Genomic DNA, 26316 nt, shown 5'->3' on the forward strand with positions numbered 1-26316 from the left:
GCAAAGTAAGCTAAGTGTTGTAAGTAGAAGGCAGAGAAGCAGGAGGGACCAGATCAACAGGTTGTGTGAGCCAGGATAAGGTATTTGGACTTTATTGTGAGTGTGATGGGAAGCTACAATCAAGAAGGACAATGATGCTACTTAATTTGCATTTTTAAAAAGTTGTTTCTAGCTGCTGTATAATGAACAGATTATAGGGAAGCCAAAGGAAAAGCAGGGAGATCAACCAGGAAATTCTTCCAGTAGTTTGGACAGGAGATGAATGTGCTGTGGACTGAGGTGACCATGGAAAGAAGTGGCAGGTTTGGTGTATGTTTTGGAGGTAGACCTGCTGGACTGGATATAGAGAGGAGAAGTGATGAGATAGACAAAAAGAAGATAATGCCAAGATTTCTGGTTGGCTCCAACTAAGTAGTTGGGGAGTAGGACATAATGAGACAGGAAAACTGGTGAAGGAGCAATTTTGAAGATAAAAATGAAACAGTTTTTGGTGGGCCATGTTAAGTTTGAGATGCTGGTTAGACATCCAAGAAGAAAAACGAAGTAGCTGGTTTTTTATCCAAGTCTGAAACCTGGGGAGATTCAGCACTGGAGATGTAGACTCCGGCAAATGGATGAAATTTAAAGTCAGGAGACTAGTTGAGATCACTTCTAGGCCATGTGGGATAGCTGGAAGGAGGGGTCTTAGAACATTAAGGAGGCACTGTAAGATATGCAATAGAGAAGTCTTCAAACAAGTATTTGGTGGAATAGTCATTGAGAAGAAAAACCAGAAAGTAAACTGTCAAGGAAGTCAAGAATAAAACAAGGAGAGAACCATCTAGTGTTCTCAGTGTGAATAAGAGTCAAATAAAGTAAAAGAAAAAAAATAAATTTGTCACTGGATTAGGCAACATGTATGTTGTTAGTGATCTTAATATGAACAGTCTCATCAGAGTAGATGAGAAGGCAGCTTGACTGGAGTGAGTTAAGAAGAAAATGAATAGACTGAAGGAACTATAGGTATGAAAGTCACCATGGGGCATCCAGAGAAAAAAGACAGGAGGAAAGCATAACAGGAGTCTGCTGGGCAATGTTGAATGCCTATTTGAGCTCTGTGACTTTTAATGTAAAATGAGTCCAATAGCCCCCGCTATATGGCACCCCACTCCAGTACTCTTGCCTGGAAAATCCCATGGATGGAGGAGCCTGGTAGGCTGCAGTCCATGGGGTTGCGAAGAGTCGGACACGACTGAGCAACTTCCCTTTCACTTTTCACTTTCATGCATTGGAGAAGGAAATGGCAACCCACTCCAGTGTTCTTGCCTGGAGAATCCCAGGGACGGGTGAGCCTGGTGGGCTGCCGTCTATGGGGTCACACAGAGTCGGACATTACTGAAGTGACTTAGCAACAAGTGATATTCAGTTGCTCCTGTACAGCATGGAGTAGTTGGGTAGTCATGTTTGGGTTCTGCTAGATGAAAACAATGGAGCAAGAGAGAGCTGAAGTCAAGCATAATTGCAAAGGGTAAGGGTGCTATAAAGTTGGATCATAGGCTTTAGGTTGGCTTTTGATAGAAATAGGGATGCTAGGGAAATGGCAAGTTTCGTGAGACAGTGAAGAACAGAGAAACCTGCCATGCTACAGTCCATGGGGTCACAAAGAGTCGGACATAACTGATTGATTGAATGAGAAGAAGAAGGGAAATGGCTCATAGAAAGTAAGAAGGGCCAATGAACTGGAGGTCTTGATGGAGTCAAAGAACTTGTCAAATATGGATGTAAAAGAGTTAAATGGATAGAAATTAGCAGCCAGAGGGTTTTCCAGGTGGCGCTAATGGTAAAGAATCCGCCTGCCAATGTGGAAGATGCCTGAGTTCCGGGTTTGATCCCTGGGTTGGGAAGATGCCCTGGAGAAGGAAATGGTAACCCACTCCAGTATTCTTGCCTGGAAAATCTCATGGATAGAGGAGCCTGGTGGGCTGCAGTCCATTGGGAAGCAAAGAGTCGGACATGACTGAGCACGCATGCACTTGCTATTTGCTTGCTACGTTAAATTGGACTGTTTTGTGTGGGAAGCTGCTAGATTATAATGAAGGATATTCTTACATGATGAAGTTTCACCCACTGCTTATTTTCCTGTGGAGTAATTAAGTTCTCTAGTATATTATTCCAGTGATGGAGTTATCATAAGCTGCAGGGAAGAATACAGATTTTTTTAATAACCCATCTTGCTAAGCAGTAGATGAGAATCTATTAGTCAAAAGATTCCACTGGAGAATTTCAGTGGAGAAGGCCTTAGCATGTGACATCAATAAGCAGATTTAAACTAATTTTGGAAAAAACAAAATATGTCACTTTAAATGTAAAAAGCTGTTTCCTTTCTTTGCTTACAACACTTGTGATGTCAAATGTGTGCTTTTTTCCATACCAAGCAATTCTCCAATTCTCCAGACACCACCCAGGTATCCTACAATCTAATTCAGTTTTGGTACTAACAACCCAGAGTTAGCACAGACCCCATAGGCTAAAGGCTCAGTCCCACCAAAAATGCTCCTTACTTCAGATACCACTTGGAAGTCCGAGGTTGTCACTTGTACTTTGGGCCAACTGGTTATAAATTGGGGGTTCCCACAACACTCTCCCCAGCTTATACAATTTGCTATAATCCCTAACAGGACTTCCCAGGTGTTGCTATTGGTAAAAAACTCCCCCGCCAATGCAGGAGATATAAGAGATGTGAGTTTGATCCCTGGGGTGGGAAGATCCTCTGGAGGAGGGCATGGCAATGCACTCCAGTATTCTTGCCTGGGAAATCTCACAGACCAAGGAGCCTGGTGGGCTACAGTCCATAGTACTAAAACAACTAAACACATATACACATAAAAATGCTAACAGAACTCACAGAAATACTTTACTTACTCTTATTGGTTTATTACAAAGGTTACCACTCCATAACAGCCAAATGGAAGAGAGGTAAAGGGCAAGGTATGGGGACAGGGGTGCAAAGCTTCACCATACCCTCCAGACAGGTAATCCTCCAGCACCTTGATGCTCATCAATCTGAAGTTCTCCAAACCTCATTATTGAGAGTTTTTATGGAGGTTTCATTATATAGGTATAATTGATTATTTCATTGGCCAATGGTGATTGTCTTCCAGTTCCTCTTCCTCCAGAAGGTGGAGGGGGAATGTGGGCTTGAAAATTCCAACCTTATAATCATGATTTGGTTTTTCTGTAGCTCAGCGCCCATCCTAAAGCTATCTAGGGACACCCAACCATTTACTAGCATGCAAAAAGACACTGAAGACTCGGATGCCAAGGGTCTTAGAAGCTCTGGTGTCTGGAAGCAGGGTCAAAAATCAAACATTACAACAAAAGATGCTCTTATTACCCTATCACTCAGCATATTACTCAGGGGCAGGGACCAAATATAGACTTATTATATCACAGTTTTATCACTTTGATGTTGGTGAAAATATTCCCATATTGTCTGACAATAAAGTACCATTGCTTTGCTCTGTTTGCCTGGAAGTATTTAAGTGCACTGTCATCGATAGTGATTAATAATATATCAGTTGTAGGCACGACTGTTTTGCTGCACTATAGACACACACACATTAAAAAACAGACATGTTTGGATAGAAACAACATATTACATTTTATAATGCTTTATTTACATTTTTACAAAACATTTTTTAACCTTAATTAATTGGAAAATAATATTTGCTGCGTTTTTTTCAAAAGATCTGTATTTCTAATAAGCACTCCATTCATTGCTCGGTAGACTTCAGATCAGCACCCCCAGCAAGTTAATTGCATTCTTCTCCCCTTCCCTATTTAAGGGCTTCCCTGGTGGCTCAGATGGTAAAGAATCTGCCTGGAATGCCGGAGACCTGGGCTCAATCCCTGGGTCAGGAAGATTCTCTGAAGGAGGGAATGGCAACCCACTCCAGTATTCTTGCCTAGGAAATCCCCATGGACAGAGGAGCCTGGAGGGCTAGAGTCCCATGGGGTCGCCAAGAGTCTGACAGGACTGAGCAACTACACTTTCCCTTTTTTTTACTTTCCTTATTTAAACACTATTCAAGTTCCCACCCCCACCCCCACCATAAAGTCGAACCTCTTAGCTTGTGAATACCGCCAGAATGGTAGGATTTCGCAGCTGTGATTTTTGAATGTAAATAATGATGTCGTGGCTGGAAGTCAGTTCCAGGTCCACTTCCAAGTCCACGTCCTTGTTTTGGCAAACTGTTTATCTGTGACCTCATTATTTTTTCTTAATCTATGAAACAGATGCATTAAGGTCGATTCACTTCATATACATCTGTTATCAGAAGAGGATTTAAAATTCCTTAGGAGAATGGACCAAGCATGGGCTTTAGATAGTGCAACATGTTAACGACATCACCCCATTAAATATTGTTGTTATAGTCGAAAACAACCCCAAACTTCTCTTGCTAATTCAAATTCCAGTTTCTTCCTACTGTTTCTTCTGGTTCTTTACTTTCTCCTCGGTTGACATTAGGAGCAGGAAGGGAGAAGGGAAAGGAGCCAGGGATTGGACCAGGGGAGAGAAGCCTATCAGACCGGTTAATCGTGTCTGTGACTCTCTCCTTTGCTTCCACCCAGGGATTAAGCGCTTCCAGCAGAAATGACGGTCCCGTTCAGGTACGGTCAAGGCCAGGGTCACACTGACAAATTTTAGAGTAGTCTGAGGTGCAGTCTAGGTACCTGCCCCGAGATCCCTCTTGGTGTCGCGGTCACGGACCCCCACCGGTTCCCCTAGCGGGTACGCGGTCTGAGCGCGGGAGCGTCCTCCGACGGAGCGCGGGCATGCGCTCGGCGGCCGTGGCGTCCCCCGACCAGCCGGAAGGAGCGGCGGCGGCGCCCACGTCCTGCCGCCTGTCCGTCACGCAACCACCCACGCCGCCGCCGCTTTCGATTGGTCGCAGATGCGGGCCAGGCCCCTTCTAGCCCCGCCTCCCGTGGATGGACAGGCCGAGAGGGCGGTGCGGCGGAGGGTGGGTCCGCCCCGCTGTCAGTTACGGGGGAAGACCTGGCAGGCGGGCGGCGCTCCCTGGCTACCTCGTCGCTCTCTCGGGCGCGCTCCCTCTCGCAGCTTGCGGGGAAGTCCGGGCCGCCCGAGCGGCCGCCGCCACCGCCTCGCCCCGTCCTCCTCCCAGTCCTCTCCCGGCTCAGTCCCTACAGCCCGCGCACCCCCGAGTAGTGAGAGGCCCCCGCGGAAGGTTCGGAGAGTCACCGCGGCGGCGCCGGTGGTGTTTAAACCATGTTAAGGAGGATTCTGCAGAGGGTAAGAGAGAAACCGTCTTTCCAGGAGCACGTGAGCGGAGAGCCGGGGACGCGGAAGCCGCCCCCTCCTCAGCGCGGGCTCCTTCCTTCTTTAGGCCCCGCAGCCCGGGCGGCGATTAGGCCTCGGTCGTCTGCTCCGGGGGCGGGCCGCAGGGGCACGGAGGGCGGGCGGGCGGGGCGGCGGCTGGGCAGCAGGCCGGGGCCGGGCGTCTGGTCCCCCGCGGCTCCGCACGCCCAGGCCCCGGCCCGGCTCTCGCGCGGGCTGTCAGTGCGCGCGGGAGGGTGTGGTGCCCGCACGCTCCTTCCAGAACCTGGAGTGGCTGTGAAAATGGAGAGTTAGTGCCTGCGGGTCCGGCCCGCCATCCGCGCGCCAGGCCGGAGAACGCGCGGTGGGAGCCCGGGGCAGGCGGGCTCGCCTCTTCCCACAGCGCCCCGCCTAGGGTGCCCCCCAACTTTCCACGACGCGCACCTGCCACACGCGGTTTCGTTACCTCAGCTGGGCGACCCCGCAGGGTGATGTGGTGAAGCCTGGCCTAGCATCGGCCCAGTGGCGGTACCGACACCTAACTGACAAAGTCAGCTGCGAAGGAAGATATTACTCACAGTTGGCAACTTTTTTTCTCCTCCAATTAAAAATGCGTTTTCCTCTGCCAGCCTAGTACCTTTTTCGAGTTATCCAAGAATAAATCAGTTGTAAGCTTTACCTAACGGAATGCTCCTTTACTTTCTGCCAGTGCTATGTCCATTTCAGATCTGGAAAAACCTTAAGATATAAAGATTAAGTATTGGAAAGCTGGAGGTGTTTTGTTTAGGAATCAGTTCCTAGATTAAGAATTAAAATGTTTTCTATAAGAGTTACTGTTAACTCAAGTTTTTGTCTGGTTAGCTTTTTTAAAACTCTTTTTGAGCCTAATGGGAATGCAACAAAAAGATAAATGGTTGGAAATTTGGTGCCGAACCCATTAGTTGGTTCCTGAGGGAGTAGGATAACTAGTTCCAAGCACAAAAGGAGTTTATTGAACTTGTAGTATGCAGTCCAGGAAGATGCTAAAGAGAGTTGAGTCATTCCCTGTATAGAAAGGGAGTGTCCTTGCGCCTGCAGAGCTTTGTGAAATGTTCAAGTCACATGAAACTTGGTCATGTATCAGGGGGAGAAATAGTTAATTTCTGTATCTGCCACCTTGTATTGGCATTTGATGATTTTTTGCAATGTTTTGTCAGTTTTTGAAATCTTGATAAGTGTTGTTTTTGTCAGTAGCAAGGGCATGCGCTTTACTCTGGCCATCAGTTCAACATGAAAGGCATCTGTGCATGGTTTACTCGCACTGATTAGCGTTTTCTTTTTCCACACTTGAAGGAACTCATTTCCTCATGCCTCAGATTTTTTTGTAACGTAGTTCCACAGCTGAAGATGATCATTAGCTTGCCTGTGGTTTGCTTTGAAGTTTATAAGTGAAACAAAGTGTTTACTGACTTAAGAATAGCTTCTAGTAGTTATAGGTTAGTTTTCAGAGATACAGCAGCTTTCAGGTACTCTTGGTTTAGTGTTCTTAAGCGTTACAATTGTATAGGGCATTTTGAGTGTTGGTGCATATACATCAATGGCTACAGAAGTTTCAGGTGGAACTACAAGGTGGGAATTTATTCTGGTTATTGCTGAGATGTTATAAGTCACTCGGCAACATGGCATTATTGACATCTGTGAGCGGATAATTCTTTGTTGTAGTGGCTGTAGTTTGCATTGCAGGATGTTTAGCAGCATCCCTGGCTTCTACCCCCTAGATGCCATAGCACTCCCCGCCTCCCCCCTTCCCCCCGCAATCCCCTACCCACTTTTGTGACAATCAGAAATATCTGAAGACTTTACCAAATGTCACCTGGGGGCAAAATTGCCCTGGCTGAAAATCACTGTCTTAAATTTATATATTCCTTTATAGGAAAGTTTGAATTGTATCTCATAGCTTACTACTTTTTTTCCCTTCAGTATTCTTGAGTGGCAGTAAATGCAAAGTATCTGCTCTGGGCCTAGGAACCAGTTAAATAAGATATGGGCCCTCCTTTTAGAATTCACAGCTGGTTGAGGGAATGGCCATTTAAAAGTAATGGAAGTGCTTTGTAATGGAAGAATGAATAGTGCCCGCAGGCCACTTCGTGGGAGGGTATTGGGGCGATCTGGAAGAGCTTCTGGGAGGAGGGAATATTTGCAGCTCAAAAGTGGGGAAGGCTGGTTGGGCTGAGGGAACTGTGGCTGCCTAGACCAGAAGTCATAAAATGGGCATGTAATATTAAGGGGAGTGTGAACAATTAAGTTTAGGTAGGCAAATGATGTACAGGGATTGGTAGGAGGTGAGGCTACAGAGGTGGCTAGAGTCCCCTGGGTGGAATTCGGCTCTAATCTTATAGACGGGTCAGTGTTAAAGCTCAGCATTTAGGAGCATTTGGATAAATCCTTAAAGAAACCTTGTAATTTGTATTACTAGTTTAAACTCCACAGGTGGTATTTACTGACAAGTATAACTTGAATCTTTATGTACCATGGCAACCATTTTATTTTCTCCCATCTTGATAATGTTATTTCTCAGAAGAGGTCATGAGATATAAGATTAAAACTAAGGTGACTCGGAGGAGAAGGGGACGACAGAGGATGGGATGGTTGGATGGCATCACTGACTCAATGGACATGAGTTTGAGTAAGTTCCGGAGTTAGTGATGGACAGGGAGGCCTGGCCTGCTGCAGTCCATGGGGCCGAAAAGAGCTGGACACAACTGAGCAACTGAACTGACTGAAGGTGGCTTAGAGATTTGTTTGAAATGGTGTTCATGCTTTGAAATTAAATTGCATACTTTTTTAACATTCTGTTTTTTACATGACCTTTTCATTTTAACTCTTGTAACTTTCCTCTGAATAGTGTACTTTAAATAGCATTTTTGAAAAAAGAAACAGTGTGCTTATAGTCAATTGTAACTCAGAATCTTTGAACATCACCAATAAGGTACCAGGGTACTTTATAGAAAATTTAGTTTCTGTTTTTTCTTTCTTCCATTAGCTACTAAAAGGTGTTTCTTTGAGGCTTGTAAAAGTCTGAAAAAAAAAAAACAACACTGAGGGGGGTAGCTCTAATATGTTTGTATTGATTGTTTTGCTTAACAGGCTTTGAGGAGAAATGTGGATTTAAAGAGCTTCATGGCTGGAAAGACACCAGCATTTAGTACTTAAGGCAGTTTATAAGCTTTGTTGCCATTTCATTCTTAGGGATTTTACTCTGATTTAACTGAGATCTTTAAGTGTATTAGATCTGCTTTTATTGGTAATACTGCTAAAGAAAAAATGAATTTAATTCTAGAATTGTGGAAACAGAAGTCTTTTTTTATGGTTAATGGGTCTCTCTGATTTTAAAAGTGAGAGTAGAAAGGGAGAGATTAAGTGTTTTATCTAAAGCAACACAGTAGGTGTCAGAACTGAGACTAAAGCCAAATTTTCTCAATCCATCCCCGTGCCCCTTTTCTCTGCTCCTCAACTGGTATGGTTAGCACTGTGCCAGTCATTGTGGAAAATAGGGGAAAAATATGAGATCTAAATTCTCTCTCAGGGAATTTATATGATGAATTGCCAAAGTGAATTATACAGAAAATGAAGGCTGTAGTAGGACAGAGGAGAACTGATCAGAATGAACCTGTGTGAGTGGAGAGTCTCCTTGGAGGGATGGGGTTTTGAAGAAGATGCTTAGCAGAGGAAGAGAGTTACTTTCATTCTAGGGAGGAGTTTACAGTATAAACAGACTCAAGAGACAAGAATGATTTCATTCTTCCTGCTGTCCCTCCATTCTTTGCATATTGCCTTTCAATAAACAAGTGTTTAATATTAAATAACACTGGATATGTGTTCGATACTGGAGGTACAGCTGTGAATAAAACTGATTCTTACCCTTAAGTAGCTTAAAACCAAGAGATAGAGGTCTGCTTACAGCAGAAAGAAATTGAGAGAGAAACTTACAATTGTGTGACACCTCATCGTGGAGATTCTTGACCATCTAGCTCAGCCCTGTCCAATGCAAATACGAATCACATATGTGATTTAAAGCATCTAGTAGCCACATTTAAAATAAGTGAAGAGGGACGTCCCTGGTGATCCAGTGGTTAAGAATCCCCCTTGCAGTGCACGGTATGTAGGTTTGAACCCTGGTCGGGGAACTAAGATCCCACATGCCGAGTAGTAACTAAGCCTGTGTGCTACAACTGCTGAGCCAGAGAGCCACCACTAAGACTCAACGCAGCCAAGTAAATGAATAAAGATAATCACTGTCAAGGAGACATTTTTTAAAAAAGTGAAGACATGAAATTAATTTTTAAAATAGATTTCTTCTGACACAATATATAGTCAATATAATGACTCAATATATCTAAAATATTTCAACATACAGTCAACATAAAAATTACTGATGAGATTTTTTTTTATACTAAGTTTTTGAAATCTCATTTGTATTTTGCACTAACAGCACATCTAACTTTGGACAGGCCATATTTTAACTGTTCAGCAGCCTTATAGTTGGTGGCTACTGTATTGGACAGTGCAATACATAGATACTTTTAAACTTTTATTTGGAACTAATTTCAAGCTTACAGAAAGTTAAAAGAAAAATAATACAAGAAACAGCTGTATACTCTTTATCTAGATTTACTTATTGTTCACATTTTATCCTGTTTGCCTTATTACTTGCATGCTTCTCTCTCTGTATATGTGTAATTTTGTTTTTTTTTTTTTTCCTTGAGTCACTTGAGGACCAGTTATGGCTTTTCACCTCTGAAAGCTTCAATGAAGAACAGGGATGTTCTTTTACATAACTACAGTATAGTTGCCAACTTCATAAATTTACATTGATTCTCTTTACTATTCATAATTCCATTTTTTTTCAATTGACCTGATAATGTCCTTTGTAGTATTTCCCCCTTAGTAGTTTAGGGTCCAGTTAGGTTTATTTATTTATTTTTTAAAAAATAATTTGTTTATTTTTGATAGCCCAAGGTCTTTTTTGCTGTACAAGGGCTTTCTCTAGTTGTGGGCGGGGTGGCTTCTCTTGTAGACCATGGGCCCCAGGCCAGTGGGCTGAGTAGTTGTGAAACAAAACACGTGGTGTCTTCTTGGACCAGAGATTGAACCCTTGTCCCCTGCATTGGCAGTCGGATTCCTATCCACTGTACCGCCAGGGAAGTCACGGTTGCTGCTGCTGCTAAGTCGCTTCAGTCGTGTCCGACTCTGTTTGACCCCGTAGATGGCAGCCCACCAGGCTCCTGCGTCCATGGGATTCTCCAGGCAAGAGTACTGGAGTGGGGTGCCATTGCCTTCTCCAAGTCACGGTTAGGTTTAGATATTATGTGTAGTTGTTCGCTTCTATTAATCTGAAACATTACCAGAGCATTTCTTCGTAATTTATGACATTTATGAAGAATACAGATCCCCTTTTGCTTCTCCCCCCCGCCCCCCACCCTTGCTATAGTGTACCTTATGTTGTGTTGCCGTTGTGAGTAAGCATCAGGTGGCCAAAGTATTAGAGCTTCAGCTTCAGCATCACTCCTTCCAGTGAATATTCAGGACTGATTGGCTTTAGGATGGACTGGTTGGATCTCCTTGAAGTCCAAGGAGATCTTCTCCAATACCACAGTACAAAAGCATCAATTCTTCGGCGCTCAGCTTTCTTTATAGTCCAACTCTCACATCCATTTGTAACTACTGGAAAAAACATAGCTTTGACTAGATGGACCTTTGTCAGCAAAGTTATGTCTCTGCTTTTTAATACGCTGTGTAGGTTGGTCATAACTTTTCTTCCAAGCAGCAAGAGTCTTTTAATTTCATGGCTGCAGTCACCATCTGCAGTGATTTTGGAGCCCCCCAAAATAAAGTCTGATACTGTTTCCCCATCTATTTGCCATGAAGTGATGGGACCAGATGCTACAATCTTCGTTTTCTGAATGTTGAGTTTTAAGTTTTTTCACTCTCCTCTTTCATTTTCATCAAGTGGTTCTTTAGTTCTTCACTTTCTGCATATCTGAGGTTCTTGATATTTCTCCCAGCAATCTTGATTCCAGCTTGTGCTTCCTCCAGCCCAGCATTTCTCATGATGTACTCAGCATATAAATTAAATAAGCAGGGTGACAATATACAGCCTTGATGTACTCCTTTACCAATTTAGAACCAGTCTGTTTTTCCATGTCCAGTTCTAACTGTTGCTTCCTGACCTGCATACAGATTTCTCAAGAGGCAGATCAGGTGGTCTGGTATTCCCATCTCTTTCAGAATTTTCCAGTTTGTTGTGATCCACACAGTCAAAGGCTTTGGCATAGTCAATAAAGCAGAAGTAGATGTTTTTCTGGAACTCTTGCTTTTTCGATGATCCGACAGATGTTGGCAATTTAATCTCTGGTTCTTCTGCCTTTTCTAAATCCAGCTTGAACATCTGAAAGTTCACGGTTCACATACTGTTGAAGCCTTGCTTGGAGAATTTTGAGCATTACTTTGCTAGCATGTGAGATGAGTGCAATTGTGAGGTAGTTTGAGCATTCTTTGGCATTGCCTTTCTTTGGGATTGGAATGAAAACGGACCTTTTCCAGTCCTGTGGCCACTGCTGAGTTTTCCAAATTTGCTGGCATATCGAGTGCAGCACTTTCACAGTATCATCTTTTAGGATTTGAAATAGCTCAACTGGAATTCCGTCACCTCCACCAGCTTTGTTCGTAGTGATGATTCCTAAAGCCCACTTGACTTCACATTCCAGGATGTCTGGCTCTAGGTGAGTGATCACACTATCGTGGTTGTCTGGGTTATGAAGATCTTTTTTGTATAGTTCTTTTGTGTATTATTCTTGCCACCTCTTGTTAATATCTTCTGCTTCTGTTAGGTCCATACCGTTTCTTTCCTTTATCGAGCCCATCTTTGTATGAAATGTTCCCTTGGTATCTCTGATTTTCTTGAAGAGATCTCTAGTCTTTCCCATTCTATTGTTTTCCTCTGTTTCTTTGCACTGATCACTGAGGAAGGCTTTCTTATCTCTCCTTGCTATTCTTTGGAACTCTGCATTCAAATGGGTATTTCTTTCCTTTCCTCCTTTGCTTTTCTCTTTTCACAGCTATTTGTAAGGCCTCCTCAGACAGGCATTTTGCTTTTTTTCATTTCTTTTTCTTGGGGATGGTCTTGATCTCTGTCTCTTTTAAACTGTTATGAACCTCCATCCATAGTTCATCAGGCACTCTGTCTGTCAGATCTAATCCCTTAAATCTATTTCTCACTTCCACTGTATAATCGTAAGCAATTTGATTTAGGTCATACCTGAATAGTGGTTTTCCCTACTTTTCAATTTAAGTCTGAATTTGGCAATAAGGTGATGATCACCGGGTGATCAGTAGGTGTTTAGCATATGGAACAGAATTTAATTACTGCCCTTCCCTGGATCTGAGTGCTGATAATTTATCAGACTAAAGACACATTCCAGGAGTTCAGGACAATGGAGCGGGTTGCTTACTGAAAACAAGACCAAGGTCTCAGAGTTGTACACTGACTGCCTAGTAATTTTTACTCAAAAGGAGGGTCAGAGTGTTGTTCTTGGACCTGCTGTTTAAGCGCTTTTAATTAAAAATAATCAATATGCCAAAGTGACATATTTTAGGGTTACATATTTTGGTTGCCTTCAGGCACATAGTAGGAGGTAATGTTTGCTGAGTGAGTATCTAAAAGAATGTTTTAAGAAGAAATTAATTTGTCAGTGTTGCATGTGATGCATATTATAGAACCGTAGGAGAGTACAGGCAGAGATCAGAGGAGATGGATTTTAAAATCAAAGCAATTACGATTTGCCTTATGATGATGGCTGTGGGAGCAGAAGAAAGAGATGAATAGGGAAGATCTGAACATATCTCCTTCTCATACATCTTTGTGTCTACTGTGTGATGTGGATGCACTTATGAGGAAAATAGACGTGAACCCCTGTGGAGCTGAGTAACCAGGGGCGAACTGTGGAACTGTTCAAACAGTCAGTTATGTTCCTTGGGTGAGTGATCAGAAGGAAAAGCACAGAGAGCCCCAGAAGCAAACAGCAGGAGGGCTCTGATCTAACTAAGATGTTCCGGAAGTCCTCCCAGACTAGTTACACATGTAAGTTTGATGAAATTATTACTCATTTACTGAAGCAAATTTTGAGAAGTGGAATTTTTTCTCACTGTGTAGATTTATTTTTAGTGTGTTAAGAATAAAAAAGAAATGAAGATATGAAAGAACCAGGGCTAGAACTGTTTTCTTACATGGGTGGTCTTTGCTGGACCTGAAGAGATAGTATAGTTGGTCAAGAAACTGAACTCTGTAGCCAAACTGCCTGGAGTGGCATCTGCACCCCATTTACTAGCTGGGTAGCTTTGGGCAAGGTTCTTGAGTTCTCTGTGTTTCATTAAAATGGTCATGATAATAGTACCCTTCTGATAGAGCTGTGAGGATTAAGTGAATTAATACATGTGACACTCTTACTACAGTATCTGGCTCAGAGTAAGTTCTCTAGAAATGTTAGCTGCTGTTAATGTTTTTTTATTATTACGTACTCCAGATTTATTCAAGGAATGCTTTTCTTATCACTCCCTTGTTATTTATTTATTTTTTATACTTTGTGTGTGTGTGTAGTCATTTGTTACAGTGTTGAACATCTGTACTGATAACTGGCTGGGCTTGGGATGCAGAGTTTTAATGGAGTGAGACAGATACTTAAATTTAAATAATTACAAAGCAACGTGATGTGTCAATAGATACCCAGAGGAAGAATGTGATCACAAAAGAAAAAGTAATTCTGTGGTGTGAGGGGGAGGGCAAGAATACACAGAAAAACTATACAGAAAAGATCTTCATGACCCAGACAACCACGATGGTGTGATCACTCACCTAAAGCCAGATATCCTGGAATGGGAAGTCAAATGGGCTTTAGGAATCATCACTATGAACAAGGCTAGTGGAGGTGATGGAATTCCAGTTGAGCTCTTTCAAATCCTGAAAGATGATGCTGTGAAAGTGCTGCACTCACTATGCCAGGAAATGTGGAAAACTGAGCAGTGGCCACAGGACTGGAAAAGGTCAGTTTTCATTCCAATCCCAAAGAAAGGCAATGCCAAAGAATGCTCAAACTACCTCACAATTGCACTCATCTCACATGCTAGCAAAGTAATGCTCAAAATTCTCCAAGCGAGGCTTCAACAGTACATGAACTGTGAACTTCTAGATGTTCAAGCTGGATTTAGAAAAGGCAGAAGAACCAGAGATTAAATTGCCAACATCTGTCGGATCATCGAAAAAGCACGAGTTCCAGAAAAACATCTACTTCTGCTTTATTGACTATGCCAAAGCCTTTGACTGTGTGGATCACAACAAACTGGAAAATTCTGAAAGAGATGGGAATACCAGACCATCTGACCTGCATCTTAAGAAATCTGTATGCAGGTCAGGAAGCAACAGTTAGAACTGGACATGGAATAACAGCTGGTTCCAAATTGGTAAAGGAGTACATCAAGGCTGTATATTGTCACCCTGCTTATTTAATTTATATGCTGAGTACATCATGAGAAATGCTGGGCTGGAGGAAGCACAAGCTGGAATCAAGATTGCTGGGAGAAATATCAAGAACTTCAGATGTGCAGATGACACCACCCGAGTGAACTGAAGTGAACTGAATCGGGAGGGAGGGAGATAAGGAGTGGAGATGTTGAAGGCCTTGCAGAAGCCCGAGTGCCTCAGGCAAGGATGAACGAGGGACAGAAGGCATTTTTAGAGTCGGGAACCATGCAGATGCAAAAACCTGAAGCAGCCTAGGACATCTTAGGGAAATTGTAAATATTTCTACATGTCAGTGGAGATAGTTATAAGAAATGAGACAGGAGAAGATTCTGGATATTATACAATAGACAATATAGAGCCACAGAAAGTTCTTAATCAAATTTGTAATAAGGAATATTATATCAAATATTATATCAAATATCAAAAATATTTTTCCCAGGTAGTCTTCATAGAAAGTAAATAAGGTGAATCAGTCTTCTGAAATTTGTTAGTGACTACTCAGTGCGCATAGGAGTTGTCTAGACTCTCTGTGTTGGCATGCAAGGCCCATATTGCTCTGGTTCTTTGGGGAACAAAGATTCCATTTCACACTCATCTCCATCTATCTCTCTGTATATTCATTGACCACGGCATCTGTGTAGTGGGTTTCCCACAACTTTCTCTCTTCTCCCATCCCTTCACATCTCTATATAAGTGCTGTGTTCTGCTCCGATTGTCCTACCAGTGCTTGTCCACATTGCTCAGTTTAAGTGATATTTAGAGTTAGTATCACCTAAGAAAAAAAGTTGCTTGCTTTTTTTTTCTTCTCCCAGAGCACCCCATACTGATTAAGAGAATGGGTTTTTGGAATTAGACCAAGATTTCAAGCTCTCTGGTACCCACTGCTTTATCTGTGAATTGAGCCAAATATGTACTTTACAGTATTGTAGAAGGATTAAATGAAATAATGTTCATGAAGCACTCACCACAGAACCAGCATTCAGTAAACACTTAATATAATATATAGTGGTTTGGGCTTCCCACGTGGCTCGGTGGTGAAGAATCTACCTGCCAAGCAGGAGACATGGATTCTATCCCTGGATTGGGAAGATCCCCTGGAGAAGGAAATGGCAACCCACTCCAGTATTCTTGCCTGGGAAATCCCATGGACAGAGGAGCCTGGTGGGCTACAGTCTATGGGGTCAAAAAGAGTTGAACGTGATTCAGCAAGTAAGCCAACCAACAACCCCTATAGTAGCTTAGAATACTAAAACTCTTAGTATATAGATCTCTGCAAAACTTATTACGTTGTTTTTGTGGTACTGGACTTCACTGGTAGACTGAGTTCCCTTAGGGGGATTTTGTTGTTGTTGTTGTTTTTTTCTTAGTGTGTAAGACTCTGATGCTGGGAAAGATTGAAGGCAGAAGGAGAAGGGGATGCTAGAGGATGAGGTGGTTGGATGGCATCATTGACTTGATGGACATGAGTTTGAGCAAGCTCCAGAAGTTGGTGATGGACAGGGAAACCTGGCGTGCTGCAGTCCATGGGATCGCAAAGAGTTGGACATGACTGAGCGGCTGAACTGAACTGAAAACCTCTGTTAATATTTGATACTTGATGTATTGAGTTGAACCAAACATTGTTTGGTTTTTTCCTGTAGCATCCTATGTTGAAACCTGAACAAACCTTTTGGCCACCCCAATATTTTTAATGATGTATGTTGACTTGGTAGCTGTGTAGAGAGGATGTTGCCATAAAGGGAGAGGCTGGCTAAAAGGTAGTAACTTTTTAGTTCCTAAAATTGTTGCACATTGGAATCATTTGGAATCATTTTTTAAAAAAAGAAAAAAAGATAGCCATGTTCCTCCATTGAATCAGAATTTCTACCTCCCAGGGGTTGTCAAAAGCTTGAATCAGACGATGGCTTTGGGAATAGAGAAAGGATAGATTTTCAGGAATGTTAAGAGAATTAATAGGACTTATCGACTTGTGAGTAGCCTGGGTGTAATGGACTAAGATGAAGAATAGAGGAGGAGGAAGAACAGCTTTGGGGAGAAGATGAGTGTGAACTAGAGGTTTGGACATCCCGATAGATATTCACTAGGCCCAGCACTCAGGAGACAAGTCGAGGCAAGTATTAGATATGTGTGCACATTGAAGAGACATGAAGTCAGATAAGGATTGAGTAGTGTCCACTGATGGAATGGTCAAGAACTCTGGACCCAGGCTGAACCTGAATAGTTAGGTCATACCTAGTTCGGTTTCAGGAGGGCCATAGGGAAAAATGATTGGATGGGAAGCAAGGGCACAGAAACAGGAGCACAGACTTACTTTTCCATGATATATGGAGGAGAGGAAACAGTAGTTAATTAAATTTTAAATGCATGAATGTAACCTGTCATCCTTGGACAATATTCTAATAAGTGCCTTTTATTTTCAAGGATTATAAACTTCCTCAAATCAGTCTAAGTTGAAAAGGATTTATTGTAAGTTTTCAAAGTGATCTAAGAACAAGAATTGCTGTACAGTTGGGTCTCTAGACAGTGGAACCTAGAATGGTGTCAGGAGGAGAGGCCTCTCTTTTTATCTCTCACAATCTCATGGACCAGTGGCGTTCGATCTCTGCATCCTGTGTCCATCTTCCTTGCTGTTGCTTGCTTAGTATGCTCAAGTGAGCATCTGGCCACATGATTCTACTTGCTTTTCACCTTACCTTTGCATAGCCAACTGGCCAGATATTTTAACTTCCATACCCCAAGAGAAGAATCTAAAATGTCCTCCTTATCTTTTCTTATTGGATAATGTGTAAAAGTCTCTGGTTGGCCAATAATAGAGTTGCTTCCTCTGGGTCAGATGTTCACTGCTGGTTTAGTCAACTGAGGTTGGGAGTGGAGTGAGGTCATTTGATTCTTAAGATTCTTCCTTCTAGGAATTGTGATACCATGAAACACATCTTTTACGGATCATTCTAGACATAAGCTTTACTCTGGCTTGGAAACAGTGATTATAGTTCTGGTTAGGTTCATTTGGTGCTAGCTAATTTTCTTAACTCTCTAATTTTTTCTTTAAGAGCTTCTGCACTCTCAAGAAGCAATGGTATTTTGGCTGGATTATACTCTTATTTACCTCATGGCTGCATTATGTATCTGTTTAGTGCCAGTTTTTGTGACTAGTCATTTTTCTTCATGGTCTGCAATTTAAAGGCCTATGCTTGAAGTTCAGCAGTGGTTCATTCTTCACAGTGGGGTTTGTTTGTTTGCTTTGCCACTGAGCCATTTTTATTGGTTGCTACCTAGCTTGTGGATGGCTGCTGTTGGGTCCAGGTGATCACATTTGGTCACTTGGCAATACATATGGGGTCATATAACCTGATTGTCTTGGACTGTGGTCTCAATATGAGCTATGGTATTGAGGACAGGGTATTTTACATTAGGATAGATCCCTGGCCATTGCATGCACTATGACTGATATATTTAATACAATAACATGAATAACCTAATTGCATAAGTATCGCATGGCTCATACCAGTAGATGGGATTTAAAAACACATTTTCCCCCTTATTTTAATTTTTAATATTAGACTGTGGTTAAGTTTTACATATGTATGCTAATGTAAAAATTTTTCTAGAGTCTCAGTGATACTTTATTTGGACTTTATTAGCTGAGTAATATTTGGATATTGTTTTAAGAATTTCTTTGTCTAGTGCCATGCCAAAATGCACTGTTGTGGGGGTTGATTAAGAGGTAAATCATATTTAGTTAGATTTCTGGTAAGGAAGTATATGTTTATTTTGTTCTGTAAGGCATTAATTTTTCTGATATAATTTTATATCTGTTTCCAACTTGTAAATATTTAAAGCAATGATTTAGTTTTAAAATATTTAGAAATAATAAAAGAACATATTTTCTGGTTACAAATATAAATCATGTCCATCATGGAAATCTGAGAAGTTTAGAAAAGGAAAATTGAGAAGACGCCTAGGGCTTGTAGCATAGTGGACTGTTTAACAGCGTTTTGAAGTGAAATCCCCTCTCTGTGCATTATTACATTTGTAATTAAAAATATATTTATTTTTAATTGGAGGATAATTGCTTTACAATGTTGTGTTGGTTTCTGCTATACATCTACATGAATCAGCCATAGGTACACATATGTCCCCTCCCTCTTGAACCTTCCTCCCACTTCTTCCCACCCTCTAGACGGTCACAGAGCACCAGGTTGAGCTTGCACCATATAGCGAATGCCCACTGGCTCTCTGTTTTACATATGGTAATATATATGTGTCAGTGCTGCTCTCTCAGTTTGTCGCACCCTGTCCTTCCCCTGCTGTGTCTACAAGTCAGTTCTCTACATCTGTGTCTCTGTTGCTGCCCTGCAGATGGGTTTCATCAGTACCATTTTTCTAGATTCCATATATGTGTGTTAATATACAGTATTTGTTTTTCTCTTTCTGACTTACTTCACTCTGTACAACAGGCTCTAGTTTCAGCTACCTTACTAGAACTGACTCAGATGTGTTTCTTTTTATGGCTGAGTAATTCCATTGTATATATGTACCATAACTTCTTTATCCAGTCATGTTGATGGACACCTAGGTTACTTTCATGTCCTGGCTATTGTAAATAGTGTTGCAGTGAACATTGGGGTACATGGTCTTTTAGAATTGTGGTTTTCTCAGGCCATATGCCCAGGGATGAGATTGCTGAGTCATATGGTAGTTTTACTCCTAGTTGTTTAAGAAATCTCCATTCTTTTCTCCATAGTGGCTGTATCAGTTTACATTCCCACCAACTGGGCCAGAGGGTTCCCTTTTCTACATACCCTCTCCAGCGTTTATTGTTTGTAGATTTTTTGATACTGGCCGTTCTGACTGGTGTGAGGTGATACCTCGTTGTAGTTTTGATTTGCATTTCTCTTTTAATAAGTGATGTTTATGAGCTGTATGTCTTTCTCTCTTTTTTTTTTTAATGTTTTATTATTTATTTATTTGGCTGCACCAGGTCTTAGTTGCATCTTGCAGGATCTTTGATCTTCGTTACAGCATGAGAATGCTTAGTTACGGCATGTGGGGTCTAGTTCCTTGACCAGGGATCAAACCTGGGCCCCTTGCAATGGGAACGTGGAGTTTTAGCCACTGGACCGCCAGGGAAGCCGCCCTGTCTTTATCTTTGTATCTTTGGCGAAATGTTTATTTAGATCTTCTGCCCATTTTTTGATTGGGTTGTTTGTTTTTCTGATATTGAGTGGCATGAATTGCTTGTATATTTTGGAGATTAATCCTTTGTCAGTTGCTTCATTTACAACTATTTTCTCCCATTCTGAGGGTTGTCTTTTCATCTTGTTTATGGTTTCCTTTGCTATGCAAAAGCTTTTAAGGTTTAATTAGGTCCCATTTGTTTATTTTTGTTTTTATTTCCATTACTGTAGGAGGCGGGTCATAGAGGATCTTGCTGTGAATTATGACAGAGTATTCTGCCTGTATTTTCCTCTGAGAGTTTTATAGTTTCTAGTCTTAGACTTAGGTCTTAAATTTTTGGTTTTAAATTTAACCCCAGAGGCAAAGGCTTGATCTCTGGCCATGAAACCAAGATCCCACAGGTTGTTATGGCAATTTGTTGTTGCTGAGTTGTGTCCAACTCTTTGGTGACAGCCTCTTCATTCTTCCTGGAATGGCAATAATAGGAATTAAAACAAACAAAAAAGAAACAAAAAACCAGGAAATAAAAAATGTACCCCAGACAGATGGTAAATGCAAAATCCGACAAATAGAAACAAAACCAAAGGAACATACCTGCCCCCCCACACAGACAGACAGACACACACACAGACATACATACGCACCAACAAAACCAAAACAATCCAAAGAAGACAAAATGTAAGAGTGACCTGGTGAGCAAATGAAACCAAAAATATTGACCAATTAAAAACAAAACCAACTAAAACACAAAACTGAAGACAAGACCAAAACAGAGTGCTAACTATGGAATAAAGCAAAGAAAACAAACTAACAAACATAGTGAAAAAAATAAAAAAAAATAGAAAGCAAAAAGTTAAATAGAAGTCTATAAAAAAGGTTTATATAGTTAAAGAACAACAAAAAAGAAAAAAAAATGAAAAACCCCGCAGAACCACAGAAAGCCAGCATAGAAGTATGTAAAGGAAATAAAACTGTGATTAAGAATAAGGTTCTCAAATGTCTAGAGATAATAATAAAAACAACCAGAGCAACAGAGAGGGAAAAAATCCAGAACAAGCTACAGAATAAATGAAAATATAAGAATAATAGTAAATGTTTTTTCGGGTCTCAGCTGTCAGTGTCGTCCCCGCCCCGTGAAGCACAGCATGCCTCTCCCCACCTAGCTAGCAGGCCCTCCAATACTAGGGCAGGGCTGGGCTCTAGACCTCCTCTGGGGACAGCTCAGACTAATCTGGCCCCGCTTCTGCGTGTTCTTGCCTCCAGTGTCCACAGCGGCCAGATATAGGGTGTTTTCTTTCTACTGAGCTCCCCCCCCGCCCCCTATCTTTCCCCAGTGTGTAGCCCTTTATACGTATCTCAGATACAAGTAAGGTACATTTATTGCAGTGGACACTTTGGTGTGGGACATAGATCCCCCTTCAGGATAGAGGCACATTCTTTTCATTGCTTGGAATCATGGCTTCCTCATCCAAGTTTCTGTCCCCTTCCTGGAAGCAGCCTGCATTTCATCCCTGGTTGATGTACGGATGCAAAGAATCATCCTCTCGTCTTTGTTAGAGACTGATATGGAGGGCCATTCCAGCTCAGGGCTCCTGGGGGCGTCGCTGAGACTGCTGTAGCGCTGTGCTCACAGTGCTGTTCCGCTTTTCCCCTGGGCCAGTCGTGCTGCCTCTGTGTCCGCACAAGGTTCCTGAGAGCTCGGTCCAGTAAACCTGCTTGCAGATTTCCATCTCAGACTGTTTCCTTGGGAACCTGAATTACAAGTCGTCTGCTATTTGGATAGTCTTTCTCAGGGATTTTTGCATTATAAGAGATGATACTATTCAGGATGGATTTTAATTTTATGAATTTTGTGTTCTACTTCTTTGAAACTGACATTCTGCATATCTTTTATAACAAGAATTCATAGCCAGTAGATTAGAATTTTTATTAGATTCTGGAATTTTACATAGTAGTTCTTCAACACATTCTGGAATTTTTGAGATGGCCAGCAGGTTCTTTAGGAGATTTTATTATTTCTCTTTCCTAGTTCTCTCAGGTATGTTTTAGACTTAAAAAATGAAAAGTGGTGCGCGATGGGTGGTAGGATGGCAGTGGCCGTGGGCTGTGACTGGGGAGGAGGCAGCACTGCGGCCCCGGCACCCCAGGAGCCCCGAGAGACAAATGGGGGGCTGTGTTGAGCCTTGAGGCCCAGCGTGTGCGGCCTGCTGGAGCCCCTGCAGGTGCACATCTTTTACTCGTGGCTTCATATTTTCAGAGCTTCCAAAAAAGCCTGCTAATTTACCACACCTTAAAACTCAGTGGGCAAGGTCTGTATTTCACTGGTATGATAATTTGGCTGCAGTGTTTGTTCCCTCTCTGGGAACTCCAGAGAGGAGTTATGCTGAGTGGATGTTACGAGTTATGCTATGAGTGGATGCTTTGACTAATTTTACTCAGGCATTTCAAGATTCTCAAAAAGCTGTTTCAGCTCTTAATGCTAAACAAGCACAAATTAGAAAGGTGGTCTTACAAAACAGATTGGCTTTAGATATTCTGATGGCTGCACAAGGAGGAACTTGTGCCATTATTCATACCCAAAGCTGTACATATATACCTGATATGAGCACTAACGTTACTCATTTTACTAAACACATGAACAAGGTGATTGAGGCTATGGATACTCCTGAAGCCTCAGTTGCCTCACTTTGGGAGATGTTAACTAGTTCCCCATGGTGGAGAGCTATCTTAATTACAATAATTCTGATTGTTCTGTTTTTGCTGTTTGCTCCCTGCATCTGTAGTTGTGTAACTGGATTTGTTTCTTGGCGAGTGAAGGCTTTTAACTTGCAAATGGCTGTCCAGGCTCCTGTGAGCGCCACAGCCTCCTCCAGCTACTACTTGGGGCCCCTGGGTCAGAGACCCTCAATATGAGGGTTAGGAGAATATGCTGCTCAACAATTTAGGGACCATGCTCCTAAACAGCAGGAAGTAGTTACGGAATGAAAATGATGCCCCTTTCCCTTGGCAACATAATTCTCCTAAAAGAAAAGGGGGGAATGAGAGAGTCATTTCCTAGGCAGGTTGAGAAGAAGTCTAGAGGTCCCCAAGGAGAGAGGGGTCTGGAATTCTCAAGGATGAAGAAAGGACAAACTTTTTTTTTCCCCTCTACATTCCTTAAGATTATATAAGAAGAATGTATCCTGCCTGAGGACAGTCTCTGGATTAAACCTTCTGGCTAATCCTGTTATTTTAAAATGTAAATTATGGGAGTAGGTCTGGTGAGGTCTTTACAACCTCCAGACATTCTTTTGATTCATTGGAGAGTGTATAACTCCACTGCTAACACAGGCAAGGGGGTACTCTTTCTGCCCCCTTCTGATGCCTATGTCAGAAGCTTTCTCTCTCTCCTTTATACTTTAATAAAACTTTATTACACAAAAGCTCTGAGCGATCAAGCCTCGTCTCTGGCCCCAGATTGAATTCTTCTCCTCCGGAGGCCAAGAATCCTGATGTCTTTTCGTGGTTCAGCAACAACCTTTCACTGATAGCTAGCAAGGGCCTAAAATTAAAAAAAAAAAAAAAAAGTCTCTTTTTAGAACTAGACTATGAATTCTTATTTTGATATATTTTTTGGTCTGTCTGTCCATATTTATTGAATCAAGCAAGCTAAACTTGCTTAAAATATGTAGATCAGTTTTAATTATATGTTAGATATTTAAAAACTGTTATTAAAGTCTTTCATTTCACTTAGTATCAAGTTAATTGTTTGATGTTTGTAAACCCAATTTAGTTACAAGTAACTTAATTTGTAATTAGTTTTGATAGTCTCTCATTGACTTGGCTACTTTTTTTCCTGACTTGACTGCTTTCATGTAACTATTAATAATTAGTAACTAAATTTTAGAGTTTTGAAAGTATCTACAAGAAAGCTAAGTATATATAAAGATTGGAAATATATTTGACCTTGTTTCTATGGGCATGCTTTTAAGTTAGCCAGTTTAGGGCCCATGTGAATCATGGAACGAGAGTTTTGGAGCTAGAAGGACCCATGATCTTGTCCTATACCTATAATTTGTCATTGACGAAGTTGAGATTAGAGAAATTAGTGTCTTGATGGATATAAGAGAGATGGCCAAGAAATATTTGCAATAGTAAGGATATTGAGTTAGGACTTGGAAACCCAAGTTTTAATTGTAACTGTCATTAGATGGTGTAGTGATTTCAGGTAAGCCAGCTCTAGTTACTTCCTGGGACTTTGTTTCCTCATCTACAGAGTGTTACAGTTGGAATGTAGTTTCTGAGATGTTTTCCAGCTTTTAAATCTTGATTCTAGGTCTTTTTTTTAGGAGCAGTGCTCTAATGTAAGTATCTACTTTTCATACTGTTCATGGGGTTCTCAAGGTATGAATACTGAAATGGTTTGCCGTTCCCTTCTCCAGTGGACCACATTTTGTCAGAACTCTCTACCATGATCTGTCTGTCTTGGGTGGCCTTACGCTTGTAATTTCATTGAATTAGACAAGGCTGTGGTCCATGTGATAAGTTTGATGGTGATTGTAGCCATGAAATTAAAAGATGCTTGCTCCTTGAAAGAAAAGCTATGATCAACCTAGACAGCATATTTAAAAGCAAAGACATTACTTTGCCAACAAAGGTCCGTCTAGTCAAAGCTATGGTTTTTCCAGTAGTCACGTATGGCTGTGAGAGTTGGACTATAAAGAAAGCTGAGCGTGGAATAATTGATGCTTTTGAACTGTGGTGTTGGGGAAGACTCTTGAGAGTCCCTTGGACCTGAAGGAGTTCAAACCAGTCCATCCTAAAGGAAATCAGTCCTGAATGTTCACTGGAAGGACTGATGCTGAGCTGAAACTCCAGTACTTTGGCTACCTGATGCAAAGAACTGAGTCATTGGAAAAGACCCTAATGTTGGGAAAGATTGTAGTCAGGAGAAAGGGACAACAGAGGATGAGATGGTTGGATGGCATCACTGACTCGTTGGACATGAGTTTGAGCAAGCTCCGGGAGTTGATGATGGACAGGGAAACCTGGCGTGCTGCAGTCCATGGGGTCGCAAAGAGTCAGATAAGATTGATGACTGAACTGAAGTATCTACTGTTAATAGTAGATCTGACAAATGCCAGGTGCTGATTTAAGCATTTTACACGTGCTATTTCATTTAATCCTCAAAACAGTTCCATAGGGCTGACCATTATTCTACTTTGCAAATGGGAATTTGGGACTTACAGCACTTGAGTACTTTTACAAAGCTTCCATGTAGGTAAACTGGAAGTTGCACGTAGGTCTGTGTGACTCTTAACTACTATATCCTGAATCAGTATTCCTAGATTTAGATGCACTTTTGTTTTTGGAACACTTGACACGCTGTGCTGAAAGCAGGAGCCAATTGTATTTAGATAGGGCTTCCCCCATGGCTCAGATGGTAACGAATCTGCCTGCAATGCAGGGTACAGCGAGTGGATCCCTGGATCGGGAAGATCCCCTGGAGAAGGGAGTGGCCACCCGCTCCAGTAGTCTTGCCTGGAGAATCCCATGGCCAGAGGAGCTGGCGGGCTGCATCCGTGGGGGCACAAAGAGTCAGACACGACTGAGCAACTAGCACTCGCTACTTTCATGTTTCTCACCCTGTTTTCTGGCATACTGTATTTATTTTTTTTTAAGTTCTATATCACTATGTTAGACAGGGGGACTTAGGATGCAGAAGTATATTGTGTACTGGCACTTGAGAAATTTTGGAGTGGGCTGGAATCAGGTGCAACAAGGGAGATATAGCCTCTTAGAGACCACTTACAAAGACAGACTGAATAGGGATTGCTCTCAATTCAGCATTAATAATTAAATAACATGGGTGACTATTTGCATGCATATTAAAGTTGTTGATGACTCTAGGTTAGGTGGAATTGCTTACATTTAAAAGAACAGGACATGTTTTCAGTTGAAAGCTGATATAAATGAATTAGGGTTAAATGTGGTATATTTGTAAAGAAGCTTCCTATTGTACATGGATTTATGATGGATAGAACAACATCAGTGGAGTCATATGGTGGGTCAAGGTCATATTGCAAAAGTCTGAGGAAGCCTTCTACATCAGGATTTGGTACAGATCAGGATATATTCAATTTTAAGAAGGTATAGAAATGAGAAGGAACTCAGGACGAAAAGTAAAGTAATTACAAAGATGAGTTGTAAGACAAGTTTAAAGGCATTTGAGTTATAATGGAGATTAGAACAAAGAGTAGTAGTGACCATTTTCAAGGCTGAAGTT

General features: G+C 41.7%; 1 protein-coding gene across 4 annotated transcripts in view; it reads left to right on the forward strand.

Annotated features, from left to right (window-relative positions):
- The window catches only part of EEA1 (early endosome antigen 1), a 220321-nt gene that overhangs the window by 85860 nt on the left and 108145 nt on the right, over positions 1 to 26316 (forward strand). For 2 of the 4 annotated variants that reach the window (XM_055585675.1, XM_055585685.1), the window contains exon 1: positions 4985 to 5293. The exons of the other annotated variants lie outside the window; for them this stretch is intronic. In XM_055585675.1, coding sequence (XP_055441650.1) covers positions 5270 to 5293 — 24 coding nt within the window. In that variant the 5' untranslated portion in view covers positions 4985 to 5269. Of the gene's footprint in view, positions 1 to 4984; positions 5294 to 26316 lie in introns of those variants that run through there. 4 annotated transcript variants of the gene reach the window in all.

Source organism: Bubalus kerabau, chromosome 1 (genome assembly GCF_029407905.1).
Source record: "Bubalus kerabau isolate K-KA32 ecotype Philippines breed swamp buffalo chromosome 1, PCC_UOA_SB_1v2, whole genome shotgun sequence".
Classification (NCBI taxonomy): domain Eukaryota; kingdom Metazoa; phylum Chordata; class Mammalia; order Artiodactyla; family Bovidae; genus Bubalus; species Bubalus kerabau.